The sequence below is a fragment of the Dreissena polymorpha genome, chromosome 11, assembly GCF_020536995.1.
Source record: "Dreissena polymorpha isolate Duluth1 chromosome 11, UMN_Dpol_1.0, whole genome shotgun sequence".
Lineage (NCBI taxonomy): Eukaryota > Metazoa > Mollusca > Bivalvia > Myida > Dreissenidae > Dreissena > Dreissena polymorpha.
Genome location: NC_068365.1, coordinates 59,687,641 through 59,708,797, shown reverse-complemented (window position 1 = coordinate 59,708,797; position 21,157 = coordinate 59,687,641). Strand labels below are relative to the sequence as shown.

The 21,157-nt window shown below is 36.8% G+C and overlaps 2 protein-coding genes and 1 long non-coding RNA gene across 22 annotated transcripts in view; 1 reads left to right on the top strand and 2 right to left on the bottom strand.

The window, feature by feature from the left end:
* Nucleotides 1–18,423, bottom strand: part of LOC127849572 (uncharacterized) — a 247,385-nt gene extending 228,962 nt beyond the window's left edge. For 2 of the 18 annotated variants that reach the window (XM_052382295.1, XM_052382294.1), the window contains exons 1-7: nt 18,306–18,360; nt 17,370–17,515; nt 16,198–16,507; nt 15,303–15,602; nt 14,675–14,904; nt 11,087–11,235; nt 9,247–9,353 (exon numbers count right to left, since the gene is read on the bottom strand). In XM_052382295.1, the coding sequence (XP_052238255.1) occupies nt 15,391–15,602; nt 16,198–16,507; nt 17,370–17,515; nt 18,306–18,345 (708 nt within the window). In that variant the 5' untranslated portion in view covers nt 18,346–18,360 and the 3' untranslated portion in view covers nt 9,247–9,353; nt 11,087–11,235; nt 14,675–14,904; nt 15,303–15,390. Of the gene's footprint in view, nt 1–5,654; nt 5,741–9,246; nt 9,354–11,086; nt 11,240–14,674; nt 14,905–15,302; nt 15,603–15,900; nt 16,080–16,197; nt 16,508–17,369; nt 17,871–18,134; nt 18,157–18,268 lie in introns of those variants that run through there. The other 16 variants (XR_008034920.1, XR_008034922.1, XR_008034921.1 and 13 more) reach the window with 16 other exon arrangements.
* Nucleotides 1–21,157, bottom strand: part of LOC127849562 (baculoviral IAP repeat-containing protein 7-B-like) — a 94,501-nt gene that overhangs the window by 34,339 nt on the left and 39,005 nt on the right. The gene's annotated exons all lie outside the window — the stretch shown is intronic.
* On the top strand, nt 18,795–21,154 carry LOC127849578 (uncharacterized). Of its 2 annotated transcripts, none has more exons than XR_008034926.1 (3): nt 18,795–18,946; nt 20,559–20,868; nt 20,987–21,154. It is a non-coding gene; the product is annotated as an uncharacterized LOC127849578 (long non-coding RNA). The 2 variants fall into 2 exon arrangements; XR_008034927.1 differs by having other exon boundaries at nt 18,840–18,909.

Genomic DNA, 21,157 nt, shown 5'->3' with positions numbered 1-21,157 from the left:
ATTTCAAAAAAAAGAAAAAAAGAAAAATTTGAGGGGGGGGGGGAGTCAAGGTCATTCAAAAGTCAAGGTCAAATTCAACTTGCCAGGTACAGTACCATCATGATAGTAAGAAAGTATTTGAAGTTTGAAAGCAATAGCCTTGATACTTTAGAAGTAAAGTGGATCTAAACACAAAATTTAACAAAATATTCAAAGTTACTAAGACAAACACAAGAATATCAGTGAAACTGATGGATGCTCCCTGATGATGCGCTTTGTCAATGTATGTGTTAATAAACACCTAAAAAATCTATTATTAGCCTCGGTGACCTTGACCCAGTGACCTCAATCCTCATCAAAATGTAGAGGTCCATGCAAGGTACCTACATGCCAAATATGAAAGAGATCGGTAAAAGTATTGAAGGCGCTATGAGAAACGGTAGCAAAAGTGTGACAGAAGGAGTCTATTATTAGCCTCGGTGACCTTGACCCCAGTGACCTCAAGCCTCATCAAAAGTAGAGGTCCATGCAAGGTACCTACATGCCAAATATGAAAGCGATGGTTAAGTATTGAAGGCGCTATGAGAAACGGTAGCAAAAGTGTGACGAAGTAGGAAGTAAGTAAGTAAGGAAAGACAAACTGGCAACTATATGCTCCACCGAAAAAGGGGCCATAATTCTGTCGCAATGCTTATTACAGTTGTCTGATCTTGTTTATAGATTGGGATCATGTTGGTAAAGAAGTACGCAAAATTTGAAAGCAATATGTCAAAGGACATAGAAAATATTTGAGGTTGTACGCAATTTTTAACATAGATTTATCAATAATATTCATTATTCTAAGTGAAAAAAGGGCCATAATTCTTACAAAAATGCTTGATTCAGTTGTCTGCTTTGTTTATAGATTGGTGTCATGTTGGTAAAGAAGTATGCAAAATATAAAAGCAATATGTCAAAGGACATAGGGAAATATGAGGTGGTACGCAAACTTTAACATTCCAACGCTCACGGTAACGCCGACGCCGGGGTGAGTAGGATAGCTCCACTTTATATATATATATAATATATATAATAGTCAAGCTAAAAAAAGTTATCCCCACGAAACTTTTTGTGGGCGCAGGAAATCGTAGTAGTATTAACATATCCAGCTATGGGCATGCTCACTGACCATAATGAATAATGGAACAGTAGTTTTGTGTAGAAAATATTCATTAAGATTGTGAATGTTGTGGGCAAGATTTCGATCCCCATAAGCACTAAGACCATAATGTAATAATATTTTTTTGGCCCTTCACTAATCTTTTTAAACGATTTCATCAATGTTCCTTATACATGTACATTTATTTTTCATAAAAATCGGACATGTGGAATGTTGAATATTTGCATTGCATAGAGAAAAACCATTGACATGCCCCCTTAATTGATTGCATGCCAGAAAAAGTTGTAAACCAAAAACAAATAATAACAAAGAGCAGTGAAAAAAATTGGCCATTATTAATTTAATTTCAAAGAACAATGAAAATTTAAGGCAACAAGAGCTGTCAGAGGACAGCGCGCTCGACTATTCGAGTGCTTGACAGATAACGTAAGCATCATGGAGAGGGGGTATAATGTGGGTGTGTGGTCTTTTATAGATGATATTTAAAAAAAAAAAAAAAAAAACTTGTTGTCTTTTTTTTTTTTTTAGGGGGGGCAGGGGGGGGAGGAGTTCTGGGGTGGGGCATGGGGGATGGTTTGGGTGGAGCCCATTGTGGTATGTCAGGTAAGTGTTGTTTTGTCAAGTATGAATCAAATGTGATCATAAATCCCTCGATGAAACCGGTAGGGGGACAATAATGAGCGGATACAAATTTAAAGGATAGAACTGAATGTTCAAACCTTTTATCTTGTTTGAACATGACTTGGTTTTGCAATCGCATTAATTAATAGTGGTGAGCATTGATGTTTTGTTTCTTGGTACAATGAACGGGATATGTGATTTACTAAGAAGAATCAAAATCATAATGTGGCAATGATATTTATCTTCAAGTGTGAGTGATGCCAAATCCAAACTCTGCATATTGAAACAATATGGTCACCATTTGAGTGAGATTTAAAAGAATACTTTCTTAGTGGCCTAGGACCTTTGACCGAAAGTATAAATTCAGCATAATAACCTGATTGTCGCGAGTTGTTGAATGAGCTTTCTTGCAATATACTGGTATGTGAAAATTGAGTATTAAGTGTGACTTTGACCATGAGACGAGGTTATTCCCAAACCTAAGCTTTCCATTTTGGCTCGTATGCATTTATACTTCACATTGCACCCTCTTTTCAATTACCTTGAAGACTCTCGTCACACCCTTGGGGAGGTCTGCTGCTGGGAGATAATTTTTAGGTCCAGGAAGCGCTCGGAAGCAGTCAATATAGCAGTAAGCATCTTCCAGCACCCTGTTATGGAGAGAAGAGTATTGGAGTTTATGGTGAGAACTGTGAGTGTCATTCTTTTGTACAGTTGTAGTGGCAGCCATTGTGTGAATACTCATGTAATCACTCTCACTTAAGTATCAATAGCTAATTATATATATATATATCATTCGGAAACCATTTTACTGCTTCAGGTCACTGTGACCTTGACCTTTGACCTAGAGACCTGAAATCAAAAGGGGTCTTCTACCAGTCATGATCAATGTACCTATGAAGTTTCATGATCCTAGGCTTAAACTTTCTTGAGTTATCATCCGCAAACCATTTTTACCGTTTCGAGTCACTGTGACCTTGACCTTTGACCTAGTGAACTGATAATTGAAGGGGTCATTTGCCAGTCATGATTAATGTACCTATGCGTTCTTGAGTTATCATCCGGAAACCATTGATTGGACGGTCTGACCGACATGTGCAAAACAATTAACCCCCTCTTCTTCGAAGGAGGGCATAATAAATTAATTTTGTTCAATCTATCTATTTATCCATTAAAAAGTTCACACTTTCAAAACAAATATAATACAAACTTGGTCATCAACAATAATAAAATACCCCTGCTGTCCCTGTGAATGTTAATGAGCGAGGATCAAGGAATCAAGACCATTACTCTTGGATGTGAAATCAATGCAAATAAAAATTGTGTTTTGAAATCTTCTTTTCATGCTGATCACATATTTACAAGTTTGAATGGATAGACAAATCCACAACAGACCAACCAACATACAGACTCCAATATACCAGGAATAACCCCACATACCGCATTGACACAGAATATTTTGCATGCTGTCTTCACAAGATAAGAAAAACATATTTACATGTTTGGCGATTTTAAGAGTTATTATGCAATTGTGACCTTGACCTCAGAGATATCGCCAATTCTTTGCCTGACACACCGTTCAATGATGGTAAACAAATGTGCATTTTTTTTTGTTTAATCTCACAATGAATGACATAGTTATGGCCCAGATAAACTCACAACCAAACTTAGATAGATATTCAGTCACTATTTATTCCAAAAATTTGTGTTGAAAGCCTGTCGACAGGTTGTCGCAAGCCCAGTGTTATAGGACCTAAGTCAAAATCAATGTGACCTCATTTTTCGGCCCGGCATGGCCCACGTTTGAAGTGGCCTAGAGATCATCTAGATTAAACTTCTGACCAAGTTTGGAGAAGATCGGATGAAACTACTTGAATTAGAGAGCAGAATACCATACTGAATGCTAAAAAACGCACAAAGTGACCCTGTGACCTAGTTTTTAGTCCGGCATTGCCCATGTTAAAACTTGGCCTAGAGATCAAAGCAGGGTAATTTCATCACCGGATAATCAAAATCTGCATTTTGTGCGTTTTTTCTACGTTGCATATTCGTAAGTCGGTCTTACCGGGCCTTTGTAATTTTGTAATTTGCTCAATTCGTTTCTATCTAAAATCATTACCCATAAATCGCGTCTATTCGACGTTACCCGGTTTCATAATAACAAAACCACATTTCACAATGTATAGGCTCAAACAAACTTGGAATACTTAGGGAAAACGTAGAGCAAAATAGGAGGTAGCTTCACCCAGCTCCTTTTTTTTTTGGTTCATCGCTCCTGTCCCTTTAAGGCATCAACATTGAAATGATGAATATCCTCCCAAACTTTAATTAATTTTGTCAAGTATTCGATAACAACACTCACGAAGCAACATGTGCTTACACCTGTAATTAAATAATTTACTTACAAATACCCTTGATATAACACATAATCAGGAAAATGTCATCGTCTGTTCCGAATTTCCACACTGCTCACTTCTTTAGCAGCACCAGGCACCTTTTGGGATCCTAGATCTTTCCATTGGTATACTTTTGACTGTGTAGTACCATTTGCATTTCAATTTTCTTGTGGATGTATCATCAGCTACGAAAACTTAGTTTTCTATACGGTGTCAAGCGTTTGGGGTATGTAGGAAGTTCGTCAGAAACGGTTAATGACGCTATTTTTGCATTGATACTTCATGCTGCCAAAGCAATTGACTGTATGCATACAGACACATCCTTAAACTCTATATCTACAGGCGTGTACGAGTACTTTAAAACCACAGCTCTTCTTAATATTCGCCACAATAGTGTACTATAAAATAAATAATCTATTATGTATCCTGATTTGAAGTAATCTAAGACCAGAGCACATTTTCACCAACATTTCAAGTTGAAATAATAGACTCGTACTTATATTTTACAAGCAAAAAAAAATTCTGTAGGTATCAAATTATGTTCAAATAATGAAGTGTTCTCTGTCTAGTTCTCCGTATATTGAATGCGATTGTTTTACGATAAGAATACCTAATAGGTCAAACGCTTTTCCATTGCCTTTCTAAAGTCCCAGTCTTACACAGAGCAAAATTCATTTAGACAACTATCTGATTGGAATAATTTTAGGTTCATGAGGATCAATGTTGACACCAGTACTTCCTTCAACATTCAGATTTACAAAAGCCTTATTCGTTTAATTTCTTGTTTCATAAAATACATAGTTTTGATGATTCATAAAGAGTCATTTTGATGTAACGTCGTATTTCTTTACACTTTAGTGTGAAATTCATGAAACAACAAGATATTTGTTTGTCAGAAACACTATCAGTACGTCCCCTTTCTGTGCCGCTTTGAAGATATATATTTGACCTGACCTTTCACCACTCAAAATATGCAGCTCATGAGATACACATGCATGCCAAATATGAAGTTGCTATCCTCAATATTGCAAAAGTTATGGCAAATTGTTAAAGTTGGAGCAAACCAACCAACCAACCAACCAACCAACAGGGCAAAAACAATATGTCCTCCCCCCTATAGTGGAGGTGGAGGGGGACATAGAAATAACAAGATGCCTTTGTGATACACAATGTCCCCCTATATGACGTTTGACCTTGACCCTTCACTACTCAAAATGTGCAGCTCCATGAGATACACATGCATGCCAATATCAAGTTGCTATATTCAATATAGCAAAAGTTATTGCAAAATGTTAAAGTTGGCGCAAACCCAACCAAACCAACAGACCAACCAATAGACCAACCAACAGACAGGGCAAAAACAATATGTCCTCCACTACTATAGTGGGGGACATAAAAGCAAGGCAATCAAATCACATCGATAACAACGTTGAACTTCCATCATATACCTTTTTGGCAAATATGGAAGTTATGTATTAAATAATAATAACAATACAGTGTTGTTGTTTTGTCATTTATTAAGTATACAGATCATTGCAAGATTCTGATGGCTTTTCTTGAAATGCATCACCAGCCGTCTGGAACACTGAAAAAAAGGCAATGTATACTCTGTTAAGTTATGGTGAAAAACAAATTATTTGCATTTTTGTACAAAATAAATTAAAAAGGCTCACATTATACTGCAAGCAATTCATAAGTTGCCTGCTGGTGACCCCCCCCCCCCCCCCCCAACATCATTAACACTAGTGCATTGTCTGTATATTACCATCAATCAAGATTGTATGATTCAATCTCAATGGTTTGTTTTGGTTAAACTGGTACAATGAATCATATTTATTTTAAGCTAACTCACATGCAATAGTTACTGAGAAACGGCTCCGAATGGAAAAAAATCTAAATGTCAGTCTAATAAGGGGCCATAACTCTTGAGCTATGAAGGTATAAATCATTATAATGTCAGGGTCAAAAGTATTTTATGTGGTGTGTTTGTGTTGAAAGGTTTACAGATCCATGGAAGTGTTAGCGATATGTAGAAAGAATTATAAGCATTCTACAACATGTGTCATCACTTTCAGACTCTACCTGGGACATTTCAAAGGTTATCCATCACTGAAATGAATGTAATAAGTTGAAAAAAGGCTATATTTAAGGTAATAAAAAATATATTGGTACATAATTTGAACCAAACTTCTCAGGCAGTTTCTAATAATTGACTTTAATCAAAGGTTTACCAAAAATGGAATTTTTTTAACAAACAAAAAAGGCATGCCATGGCTAAACTATTAATTAAATCTTACCTACCATAGTGATTTTATTTACAAATGATCAAAGAAATGAGTGAAAATATATACTGTCTATGCTCACAAGTGAAATAAAATCGCTACCAGAACCAACACATTTTCACTTTATTTCATGACTCTGAACAAATTGTATACTATTATAGTTCTTGAATACATTCATATTGGCGAATTTGGCAAGAACCAGAATGAAATGTCACTTTGATTTTCAAAAATTTGATTCTTGAATCATATAAGATTTGTTAAAGGGCATATTGACAGCTAAAACGGAATTTTATTCTCTGAAATAAATGTATGCGTTAATATGAACTTATTTATATGTTTCTTAAAGCACAGACCTTGCTTTATATATTGTAATTATGTACATTACTAATTAACAAGAGCTGTCAGAGGACAGAGCGCTCGACTATTCAAGTGCTTGACAGTATAACGTAAGCCATCATGGAGAGGGGGTATAATGTGTGTGTGTGTGATCATTTAATAGATATTTCAAAAAAAAGAAAAAAAGAAAAATTTGAGGGGGGTGGGGGGAGTCACGTTCATTCAAAAGTCAAGGTCAAATTCAACTTGCCAGGTACAGTACCATCATGATAGTAAGAAAGTATTTGAAGTTTGAAAGCAATAGCCTTGATACTTTAGAAGTAAAGTGGATATAAACACAAAATTTAACAAAATATTCAAAGTTACTAAGACAAACAAGAATATCAGTGAAACTGATGGATGCTCCCTGATGATGCGCTTTGTCAATGTATGTGTTAATAAACACCTAAAAAATCTATTATTAGCCTCGGTGACCTTGACCCAGTGACCTCAATCCTCATCAAAAGGTAGAGGTCCATGCAAGGTACCTACATGCCAAATATGAAAGAGATCGGTAAAGTATTGAAGGCGCTATGAGAAACGGTAGCAAAAGTGTGACAGAAGGAAGTCTATTATTAGCCTCGGTGACCTTGACCCCAGTGACCTCAAGCCTCATCAAAGGTAGAGGTCCATGCAAGGTACCTACATGCCAAATATGAAAGCGATTGGTTAAGTATTGAAGGCGCTATGAGAAACGGTAGCAAAAGTGTGACAGAAGTAAGGAAGTAAGTAAGTAAGGAAAGACAAACTGGCAACTATATGCTCCACCGAAAAAGGGGCCATAATTCTGTCGCAATGCTTATTACAGTTGTCTGATCTTGTTTATAGATTGGGATCATGTTGGTAAAGAAGTACGCAAAATTTGAAAGCAATATGTCAAAGGACATAGAAAATATTTGAGGTTGTACGCAATTTTTAACATAGATTTATCAATAATATTCATATTCTAAGTGAAAAAAGGGCCATAATTCTTACAAAAATGCTGGATTTAGTGGTCTGCTCTTGTTTATAGATTGGTGTCATGTTGGTAAAGAAGTATGCAAAATATAAAAGCAATATGTCAAAGGACATAGGAAATATGTGAGGTGGTACGCAAACTTTAACATTCCAACGCTCACGGTAACGCCGACGCCGGGGTGAGTAGGATAGCTCCACTTTATATATATATATATATATATATATAGTCAAGCTAAAAAAAGTTATCCCCACGAAACTTTTTGTGGGCGCAGGAAATCGTAGTAGTATTAACATATCCAGCTATGGGCATGCTCACTGACCATAATGAATAATGGAACAGTAGTTTTGTGTAGAAAATATTCATTAAGATTGTGAATGTTGTGGGCAAGATTTCGATCCCCATAAGCACTAAGACCATAATGTAATAATATTTTTTTGGCCCTTCACTAATCTTTTTAAACGATTTCATCAATGTTCCTTATACATGTACATTTATTTTTCATAAAAATCGGACATGTGGAATGTTGAATATTTGCCATTGCATAGAGAAAAACCATTGACATGCCCCCTTAAATTGATTGCAGAAAAAGTTGTAAACCAAAAACAAATAATAACAAAGAGCAGTGAAAAAAATTGGCCATTATTAATTTAATTTCAAAGAACAATGAAAATTTAAGGCAACAAGAGCTGTCAGAGGACAGCGCGCTCGACTATTCGAGTGCTTGACAGTATAACGTAAGCCATCATGGAGAGGGGGTATAATGTGGGTGTGTGGTCATTTATAGATGATATTTAAAAAAAAAAAAATAAAAAAAATTGTTGTCTTTTTTTTTTTTAGGGGGGCAGGGGGGGGGGAGGAGTTCTGGGGTGGGGCATGGGGGATGGTTTGGGTGGAGCCCATTGTGGTATGTCAGGTAAGTGTTGTTTTGTCAAAGTATGAATCAAATGTGATCATAAATCCCCTCCGATGAAACCGGTAGGGGACAATAATGAGCGGATACAAATTTAAAGGATAGAACTGAATGTTCAAACCTTTTATCTTGTTTGAACCTGATTGGTTTTGCAAATCGCATTAATTAATAGTGGTGAGCATTGGTGTTTTGTTTCTTGGTACAATGAAACGGGATATGTGATTTACTAAGAAGAATCAAAATCATAATGTGGCAAATGAATATTTATCTTCAAGTGTGAGTGATGCCAAATCCAAACTCTGCATATTGAAACAATATGGTCACCATTTGAGTGAGATTTAAAAGAAATATTTCTTAGTGGCCTAGGACCTTTGACCTGAAAGTATAAATTCAGCATATAACCTGATTGTAGCGAGTTGTTGAATGAGCTTTCTTGCATATATACTGGCATGTGAAAATTGAGTATTAAGTGTGACTTTGACCATGAGACGAGTTATTCCAAACCTAAGCTTTCCATTTTGGCTCGTTATGCATTTATACTTCACATTGCACCCTCTTTCAATTACCTTGAAGACTCTCGTCACACCTTGGGGAGGTTGCTGCTGGGAGATAATTTTTAGGTCCAGGAAGCGCTCGGAAGCAGTCAATATAGCAGTAAGCATCTTCCAGCACCCTGTTATGGAGAGAAGAGTATTGGGGTTTATGGTGAGAACTGTGAGTGTCATTCTTTTGTACAGTTGTAGTGGCAGCCATTGTGTGAATACTCATGTAATCACTCTCACTTAAGTATCAATAGCTAATTATATATATATATATATCATTCGGAAACCATTTTACTGCTTCAGGTCACTGTGACCTTGACCTTTGACCTAGAGACCTGGAAATCAAAAGGGGTCTTCTACCAGTCATGATCAATGTACCTATGAAGTTTCATGATCCTAGGCTTAAACTTTCTTGAGTTATCATCCGCAAACCATTTTACCGTTTCGAGTCACTGTGACCTTGACCTTTGACCTAGTGAACTGATAATTGAAGGGGTCATTTGCCAGTCATGATTAATGTACCTATGCGTTCTTGAGTTATCATCCGGAAACCATTTGATGGACGGTCTGACCGACATGTGCAAAACAATTAACCCCCTCTTCTTCGAAGGAGGGCATAATAAATTAATTTTGTTCAATCTATCTATTTATCCATTAAAAAGTTCACACTTTCAAAACAAATATAATACAAACTTGGTCATCAACAATAATAAAATACCCCTGCTGTCCTTGTGAATGTTAATGAGCGAGGATCAAGGAATCAAGACCATTACTCTTGGATGTGAAATCAATGCAAATAAAAATTGTGTTTTGAAAATCTTCTTTTCATGCTGATCACATATTTACAAGTTTGAATGGATAGACAAATCCACAACAGACCAACCAACATACAGACTCCAATATACCAGGAATAACCCCACATACCGCATTGACACAGAATATTTTGCATGCTGTCTTCACAAGATAAGAAAAACATATTTACATGTTTGGCGATTTTAAGAGTTATTATGCAATTGTGACCTTGACCTCAGAGATATCGACAATTCTTTGGCATGACACACCGTTCAATGATGGTAAACAAATGTGCATTTTTTTTGTTTAATCTCACAATGAATGACATAGTTATGGCCCAGATAAACTCACAACCAAACTTAGATAGATATTCAGTCACTATTTATTCCAAAAATTTGTGTTGAAAGCCTGTCGACAGGTGTCGCAAGCCAGTGTTATAGGACCTAAAGTCAAAATCAATGTGACCTAATTTTTCGGCCCGGCATGGCCCACGTTTGAAGTTGGCCTAGAGATCATCTAGATTAAACTTCTGACCAAGTTTGGAGAAGATCGGATGAAAACTACTTGAATTAGAGAGCAGATACCATACTGAATGCTAAAAAACGCACAAAGTGACCCTGTGACCTAGTTTTTAGTCCGGCATTGCCCATGTTAAAACTTGGCCTAGAGATCATCTAGATAAAATTCTAACCAAGTTTGGTGAAGATTGGATGAAAACTACTTAAATTACAGAGCGGACAGCATGATGAATGTTTTAAACGCACTAAGTGACCCCGTGACCTAGTTTTTGACCCGGCATGACCTATATTCAAACTTGACCTAGACATCATCTACATACAACTTATGACCAAGTTTGGTGAAGATCCAATAAACACCTTGAATTAGAGAGGGGACACTTAATACAGAGCCATCGACAGACAGACAAGGTCACTCCTATATACCCCACTATACTATGTTTCTGGGGATATAATAGCAAATAATCAAGAAATATAAAACAAGATAATCTTGATAATAATAATTAATACTCAAGCAACAAACATATGAACCAGGTATCGCATTGTGGAGCACTAACCAGTTTTTACTGCGGAAGACGACAAGCTTCATTCTGTGTGTGATGGGCGGTTGGGAACCATACCCTTCAATATGAAAACTTGCCAGCTTCTAAGTGTTCCACACAGAGGTCAGCACCTTCACTGTCTCCAGCTCAATCTCTAGGTACACCTACCTATATATGCAAAAATCAATTGAGTGAAACCACTAGTTTGATTATCCATAAGATGCATTCTTGATCAAACATTAGAGCAGTAGTACCCGTGTGATTTACAATATGGGTATTTTTACTGGATGCTGTAAAAATAACAGTTTGCTTTTGTTCACGTCAATGACCATGATAACACATTAATGGCTATAAAAGAAATAATGAAATTAGCTGAACAAACGCGAGTTATCAACAACCTATGGCATAACTAGCAAAACCATCAGTACAGTTTACAAAAAAAAATGCTTCTTTTGAAAAATGGGTTGTTTGTACAGTAACTGTAACACTATTTACTTACTTACAGTTTCGTTTCACATTCATATGCATTTTCTAAATTTTGGCATTTAAATTACATAAAAAATATGAGTGAAAATAGTTTCATGCATCGTCAGTTTTAAACAAGAGTGCCAAACTGTCACAAGATATGCCCTTTCGAAGGTTTTGGACACCATGCTCAATGCTTGAAATGCACTAAGTGACCTCGAGACCTAGTTATTGACCCAGCATGACCCATATTTAAACTTGACCTAGATATCATTTAGTATAACATCTGACTAAATTTGGTGAAGATCATATGAAAACTACTTCAATAAGAGAGCGGACACCATGCTAAATACTTGAAATGCAATATGTGACCTTGTGACCTCGTTTTTGACCCTGCATGACCCATATTCCAACTTGACCTACATATCATCTAGACACAACTTCTGACCAAATTTGGTGAAGATCGGGTGAAATCTACTTCAATTAGAAAGCAGACACCATGCTAAATCCTTGAAATGCACTAAGTGACCTCGTGACCTAGTTTTTGACCCGGCATGACCCATATTTTAACTTGACATAGATATTGTCTAGACACAACTTCTGACCAAGTTTGGTGAAGATCGGATGAAAACTATTTAAATTAGAGAGCGGACACTGCTGTGGACGCCGTCCGCCAAGGGTGAAACTATAATACGTCCCGTTTTTAAAAACGGGCGTATAAAAAAAGGAGAGCATAAGATTTGGCTGTGTGAGAGGGTGTTTTGCTGCGTAAATGCGCGACTCTCACGCTGAATGCCCGATACTTGACAGGCGCATGAATGTTGATGCAAACTACTTCAATTAGAGAGCAGACACCATGCTAAATCCTTGAAATGCACTAAGTGACCCCGTGACCTAGTTTTTGACCCGGCATGACCCAAATTCGAACTTGACCTAGATATTGTCTAGACACAACTTCTGACCAAGTTTGGTAAAGATCGAATGAAAATTATTTGAATTAGAAAGCGGACACGAAAAGTGTGACAGACTGACAGACAGTGCGAAAACTATATACCCCCTTTTCTTCGAAAGGGGGCATAAAAATAACTTATCCATAGACATCGGATGTATTTTGTAATGGGAATGCTTTGGAGATTACCATAACATTCTGTGCACACGTAAAACCTTTATGAAGAATCCTCAACATTAAAGATTTATTAATATTTTTGAAAATTAAGCAAACATTCATTTTTTTCCATGAAAGCATTACAATTATGGCTTTTTATAAGTATAATATGATGTATGAAATAGTTTTTTTCTTTTTAATTTTAAGTTAATGTTGAACCATTCAATCACTTTAAAAACATTGCAAGTTATTGCATTTCCACAAAGCAAATGAATCTTAGCAGGTAAATTCAATGAATTTATCATTGGTACCCCCAGCTGATAATTTTAAAAATCTGTATAGAAGTTCACCAGATGATGTTTTATGCAAAATATGTATGTTCGCACTGCAGTTTTTGAGAAGAATATTTTTAAGTGTTCATTATATATATATTATAGAAGGAAAACAAATTTGATCAGAGGGTGGGGCAAATATGATCCAATGATACTTGAACAATCTTGGTGAAGGTCCACAAGATGAACTTTCATGCCAAATATCTTTGCTCTAGGCCTTGTGATTTATGAGAAAATTTTTGTTTTTGAGGTTTTTTAATATACTAATAAGGAAATTACATTTCCCTCCCCAGTGGGGCAATTTTGACCCCAGGAACATAGTTTGAACAATCATGGTACAAGTCCCACCAATTAACCTTTGAACTCTTAAGTGTAATCTTGAGTTTGGAGATTTTGACGTAATTCATTCTTATGACACACCGTCGAGTGATGGTGAACAAATGTGCTTAATGATTTTAAAATCTTACAATGAATGACACAGTTATGGCCCGGACAAGCTCATTTATGGCCATTTTTTACTTTTGAACTAAAAGTGTGACCTTGACCTTCGAGATTTCGACATTATTCCTTCCCATGCAACACCGTCAAATTATGGTGACACATGATTTTAAATTGAATTTAATTCTGACAATGAATGACATAATAATGGCCCAGACAAGGTCATTTATGGCCATTTTTGACATTTGAACTCAAAGTGTGACCTTGACCTTTGAGATATTGACGTTTTCTTGAGCAGTGACCGGCCGTGTCATGATTGTGAACATTTATTGTAAGTTATTTGAAATTCCTCCAATCAATAACAGACTTACGCTCCAGACAAGCCTAACCCGGACTTTCATACTGACGGACTGATCCACATACACCAAACCGCCAACTGTGACAAATATGTCGAGCTCTCCATAAGTGGGCTCGACAAAAAATCGACTTGCCCACAGGTAAAGGTCCACCACACAATGTTTCATGCTAAATATCTCAGCCCAAGGCCTTGCAGTTTCAGAGTAGATTTTTTAAGTTTTTCCTTTTGGTTGCCAGGGCAACAAGGATTTCATGGAAAACAATTCTTGGAGCAACATTGAAGGAGCTTCATGCCAGGAATATTCCTGCCAGTTTCATCAAGCTTTGTCCAAAGGTTTAGTAGGAGATATTGTTTAAGTAAAAATGTTGACATATAGACACACATCGCAAAACAGACAAAGACCAGCAACAATAACTCAAGTTGAGCTATAAAGGGTACATCTCTGAAATGACTAAATCATCCTGATGACTCTTATGCAAGAACCACTGAAAAATGATAACAAATTTGATCTAATTTGAATTTCACTAAATTCATACACCAACATATGCAGACAGAAATTTGACATTTTCAATCAATTAAGGGGCCATAACAGTTTAATTTTACAATGGCTTCAAGGCCTTTCCCCAATTTGGAATGTCAAAATGAACTTTTGCATTATAGTTTATCTGTCTTCAAGGTAACAATCTGGTAAAAATATTATACATAAGACAAGTCGGTCAATTAACAGGCGAACAGCTTTGTTGTATACTTAAATAAACCCAATTTTAATGCCTATTAACTTCAAGTTTCATTCAATTCTATGCAATTGCTACTGAAAAACAACTCTGGTCTGAAAAGTAATGTAGGGTTATCTTTTCGAATCAATACTAGGCTTATTTATATTACATACCCTCAGGTTTGTATACTTGCCAGTTCAGGAGGCGTTATAGAGCGCTATCAGTTAAATGATTATTCCCCGAATATCTTTCAGGTGTGCCAGCTGGGGGCTCCTGGATCACCTTGATCGTTTTCACTACATGCTCACTCTCAGTGAAGTGGCGCTCCAGGTTTGCGTCCGTCAGGATGGCCGCACTCTCCTCTACCCTCCGAACAACCTCGCGACGGCTCTTATCCAGGCAGGTTGAGGTCAGGAAGCCTGTGAGAAGGAGATCGGCCGAAAAAAAAATAAAGCTAAACAAGCAAATTTGTTAAATTGATATCCCCCGCCAATATGCTTCTGGACACAAAAGTGTTATATTTGACACTCAAAAAAGCATTTTTTCAAGATACAAAGGGCCAAAACCCCGTAATTAACAGACTGTGTACAATGCCATTTGGCGTGCATCGTCCTCTTATCCATATATATACTCATACCAAGTTTCAATGAAATCGGCCAAAGCACTTTCAAGATATGGCTCTCGACACAAAAGTGCTGGACGGACGGAAAGATGGACGGAAGAACAGACAGAAAGACGCCAACGCCAAAACATTAATAAGTAGATGTCCAAGAAGAATGAATAATTTACATAAATCAAATCCTAAGTTTACGCTTACATTGTTCAATGTGCGGGCGTCCGCTAGACCATTCCCTCGCACCACTTCAGGAAGTTCTTGATTGCCGTTAGTGCATTCCGCACCGTCTTCAGCTGGTGAGTGGTGTTGAGGAACTGTCGTGGACCTCCATATGGCCCATCCACAACAGCATGTCACTCAACACCACTCCTTCCAAGTAGCCAGACAGGGCCAGGAACCGGTTGATCTTCATGTTGACCTCTTGTGTTTTCGACTCGTTTGCCAACCCACCTGGCCTGCTCCGCAGGAACATGTAGTCTACATATGAGTCAACGATTGAAACTGCAACAAGTATTATTGGATGATATTCTATGCTAGATGGTGAAATCGCATATAATTTAACTAACAACCAGTAATTCCAAAGTATTATAAATAAATAATATTTATCTTAAATTTTAATGTACTATATATTTCCTCACGGTTTTTAATATATATACATGTAACAATAATAATGACTATCAATTGAAATGTATATAATTAAAAAAAAATCTGGGAAAACAGGGCTTAATGCACCAAGTACTGGTTCTACCCCGAAAACGGACTCAAAACTTTACACTATATAAGCAATCCATATTGTTACTTGCAGCTTCTCCGACCATGCATCACCCTTGCATTGGGTTCCAGGCTCAGGCAGTATTTCGGCATTAGGAATGAAAAGTCCTCTTCCTCCTCCTCCTCATCCTCCACCTTCTCATCCTCCTATGCCGAGTCATCATGAGTGGCGAGTCTGCTGGTCACCTTTCCTGAAGTTTTCGCGTCCTGTAAATGACGTTTAAATGTAAAAGTTACAAATCGTTTGGTATGGTTTTGTATTAGACATTGATAGAAATATGAGAAATTAAATACAAAAACCACACGAACACAATTTAACACTTACTTTCCGGAAACGGCCCTCTTGTGTAAACAAAATTGAATGTCCCAGCCTCCATTTTGTGCTCCTGTTCTAGATGACGCAGCCGGTCAATCACCGACCGGTCGCACAGCCAGCAAGAGTAGTAATTCCTCGGCTTTGTCTTCTTCACTTTCCGACCGGTCTTAGCACGTGCCTCTGACATCAACGGCTTCATGGGGTCTGCCGTCAGCGCTTGCACCCAGCGAACGTGGTCTGTTACCCGGAGGTACACAGTCGTGTTGCCTTTTACCACGCAAATGGGGCATTGCCTTGGGATAGGCTTTGCGTTTGGTGTCTGAAATATTAGTTTGAAATGTGTACGAAGCAGGTGGCTATCAATATATATGATTCATTAAGAGATGATGAGATAACGGACCCAGTTAATTGATTGAAATAATGATTATGTGATTGAAGCTGTTATGCTAGGGTAAAATACCAAGGAATGTGTATAGATATTGTTAACTTTTTTTTAATGGTGTTAAAAATGAATATTTTATTGCAATATTTGCACATGCTTTGTTTTATTTTACAAAGTAATCACTATTAACCTTAAGTTTATTCTCATGAAAAAAACATACCATTAAATAGCAATACTGATTACTTTATCTATTTGAGTGACATTAAGAGTGACCATGTACATGTATATATCAATCTATACTGTCTAACCGCCCTTGCAGATATTATTGACAGGTAAATATAATATTATATACCGTCTTATAACGATTCAAGACTTGGCCAAAATAAGGCCCCATTCCCTCAACAAAAAAGTATTAATTTTTCCCCAGATAAAAATTCACCCGACACTCAAGCAAATTAATTGCCCTAGACCCAGAATTGTCAAGTTTAAAATGTTTAAAACTAAATAGAATTGTTATGTTTTTAATTTGGCGGTGATTAAAAAAACATATTATATTGTTTCTCATGTTTGGTTTAAAGTCCAAATTTTTTTTTAATGATGCCCTATTTCCCCCGCCTCAGGGTACAGGTATCATTAGGCATTCTGAATCAACATTTTCATCAAAAACAATGATTCTTAATTCTTTACAGGCTGGGGGATTAAATTTTTAGAAACAACAATAACCTTTCAAATCGCATACCAAACGTTAAGACTTTTTAAATGAAAATGTGGATTCAGAATGCCTAATGATTCGGAATACCTTGACAAACTGTACCGTTACCCCAAACCCTGAGGTAGCTGTGGCGTAAAGGATATGGTGTCCGCCTAGCAACCAGGAGGTCACGGGTTCGATCCCCACTGTGAAAGCGTTCTTTAGATCTTCCCTATAGACACTAAGTACTGGTTCTAGGCACCGGAAACAAAATTTACAGCTTTTTCAAATAAGTCCTATGCAATCAAACTAAAATATACAGGTTTGAACTAAACCAGAGGGAGATCTCTGCATGATGCATGTTAGTCTTATTTATAAGACGCGCGAGATACTTTACCCATATAAAAAGTAGCTTAATATTTAAGAGCGTCAAAAATTTGGACTAGATGCATGTATGCAATATCCCAGTGTGACCCAAATTCGAAGGGTGTAAAGAATCGAATGTAATGGACCGAAATTCGACGATGTAACGGTTACATGAAGCAATATTTAGCAAATAATGAAAGAAATAATGAAATGTTTAATAGCAGAAAATAATAATTTTAAACTCGGCTGTATTACTTTGAAATGATTCAAAGACAATAATCATCCATTTAATCAATATAAATAGAACATCGTCGAATTTGGGGTGCGGTAGGATAATGTATGGTTTCCAGTATTTACTATGGGGAAAACTATTGTTGGCAAAATATTTCACTTCAAGAATATGTTTGCGTATCAGATATCAAATATGTACAACACAAAACCAATACAATTGTGTTACTGTTATGAATAATACAATTTAAAAAAATGTTTTTTTTCTCCGTTTATTACTTTCACTGAATCGAAGGGTTAACAGAACCCAAGGCGAACATGATGTAGTGCGAACACAAGGCTACGGGTCGAAACCCATTAATAAAAATATATGCAATGACAACATAAGTATGGGGTCAATATACAAAAGATACCGTCTAATTATTTGGACACAAACCACAGTTTACCAACCACTCAAAATGGCGGCGACATCTACTTTCACTTTAACCATTTACTGCGCCCGCCACTGAGCATGCGCATACTTGGTTTTACATGCTATTTTTAGTTGGGCGACGGTGGACCATCGTCCGTATGGCTATCATATGAAATCAGCGTCACTAAATGTGATTCAATTCGACCGTTATTAAGTTTACTGCAATCGAATAATAAAATAGAACTTATAAAAGTATGTCTCTTTGTTAAAGAATCACTTAAAGTTCGAACATCTATTATTAACGCAATAATGCTTTAGATGTTCATCCTCTTTTCTTTGTTCTTTTTTCTTTTTTCTGTCTTTGTTGTTTTTATATTTAATTTACTTTGTTAGCTAAGAAGATCATTTGTAAATACGTGTAAAAGTTTGTACCTATCACAATTGACATTGTACTGTTTTCATAATGTGTTGTTGACGATGTACATTGTATAAGTCAAAATAAACTGTCTGTCTGTCTATCATATGGACGATGGTCCACCGTCGCCCAACTAAAAATAGCATGTAAAACCAAGTATGCGCATGCTCAGTGGCGGGCGCAGTAAATGGTTAAAGTGAAAGTAGATGTCGCCGCCATTTTGAGTGGTTGGTAAACTGTGGTTTGTGTCCAAATAATTAGACGGTATCCATTGTATATTGACCCCATACTTATGTTGTCATTGCATATATTTTTATTAATGGGTTTCGACCCGTAGCCTTGTGTTCGCCCTACATCATGTTCGCCTTGGGTTCTGTTAACCCTTCGATTCAGTGAAAGTATGAATTCGACGACACCTAAATTCGACGATGTTCTATTTATATTGATTAAATGGATGATTATTGTCTTGGAATCATTTCAAAGTAATACAGCCGAGTTTAAAATTATTATTTTCTGCTATTAAACATTTCATTATTTCTTTCATTATTTGCTAAATATTGCTTCATGTAACCGTTACATCGTCGAATTTCGGTCCATTACATTCGGTTCTTTACAGCCGTCGAATTTGGGTCACACTGGGATATTGCATACATGCATCTAGTCCAAATTTTTGACGCTCTTAAATATTAAGCTACTTTTTATATGGGTAAAGTATCTCGCGCGTCTTATAAATAAGACTAACATGCATCATGCAGAGATCTCCCTCTGGTTTAGTTCAAACCTGTATATTTTAGTTTGATTGCATAGGACTTATTTGAAAAAGCTGTAAATTTTGTTTCCGGTGCCTAGAACCAGTACTTAGTGTCTATAGGGAAGATCTAAAGAACGCTTCCACAGTGGGGATCGAACCCTTGACCTCCTGGTTGCTAGGCGGACACCATATCCTTTACGCCACGGCTACCTCAGGGTTTGGGGTAACGGTACAGTTTGTCAAGGTATTCCGAATCATTAGGCATTCTGAATCCACATTTTCATTTAAAAAGTCTTAACGTTTGGTATGCGATTTGAAAGGTTATTGTTGTTTCTAAAAATTTAATCACCCAGCCTGTAAAGAATGAAGAATCATTGTTTTTGATGAAAATGTTGATTCAGAATGCCTTATGATACCTGTACCCTGAGGCGGGGGAAATAGGGCATCATTTTAAAAAAAATTTGGACTTTAAACCGAACATGAGAAACAATATAATATGTTTTTTTAATCACTTGATTAGTCTTTATTACCGCCAAATTAAATACATAACAATTCTATTTAGTTTTAAACATTTTAAACTTGACAATTCTGGGTCTAGGGCAATTAATTTGCTTGAGTGTCGGGTGAATTTTTATCTGGGGAAAAATTAATACTTTTTTGTTGAGGGAATGGGGCCTTATTTTGGTCAAGTCTTGAATCGTTATAAGACGGTATATAATATTATATTTACCTGTCAATAATATCTGCAAGGGGAGTTAGACAGTATAGATTGATATATACATGTACATGGTCACTCTTAATGTCACTCAAATAGATAAAGTAATCAGTATTGCTATTTAATGGTATGTTTTTTTCATGAGAATAAACTTAAGGTTAATAGTGATTACTTTGTAAAATAAAACAAAGCACGTGCAAATATTGCAATAAAATATTCATTTTTAACACCATTAAAAAAAAGTTAACAATATCTATACACATTCCGTGGTATTTTACCCTAGCATAACTGCTTCAATCACATAATCATTATTTCAATCAATTAACTGGGTCCGTTATCTCATCATCTCTTAATAAATCATATATATTGATAGCCACCTGCTTCGTACACATTTCAAACTAATATTTCAGACACCAAACGCAAAGCTTATCCCAAGGCAATGCCCCATTTGCGTGGTAAAGGGCAAGACGACTGTGTACCTCCGGGTAACAGACCACGTTCGCTGGGTGCAAGCGCTGATGGCAGACCCCATGAAGCCGTTGATGTCAGAGGCACGTTCTTAGACCGGGCAGAAAGTGAAGAAGACAAAGCCGAGGAATTACTACTCTTGCTGGCTGTGCGACCGGTCGGTGATTGACCGGCTGCGTCATATAGAACAGGAGCACAAAATGGAGGCTGGGACATTCAATTTTGTTTTCACAAGAGGGCCGTTTCCGGAAAGTAAGTGTTAAATTGTGTTCGTGTGGTTTTTGTATTTAATTTCTCATATTTCTATCAATGTCTAATACAAAACCATACCAAACGATTTGTAACTTTTACATTTAAACGTCATTTACAGGTCGCGAAAACTTCAGAAAAGGTGACCAGCAGACTCGCCACTCATGATGACTCGGCATAGGAGGATGAGAAGGTGGAGGATGAGGAGGAGGAGGAAGAGGACTTTTCATTCGTAACGCGGAAATACTGCCTGAGCCTGGAACCCAATGCAAGGGTGATGCATGGTCGGAAA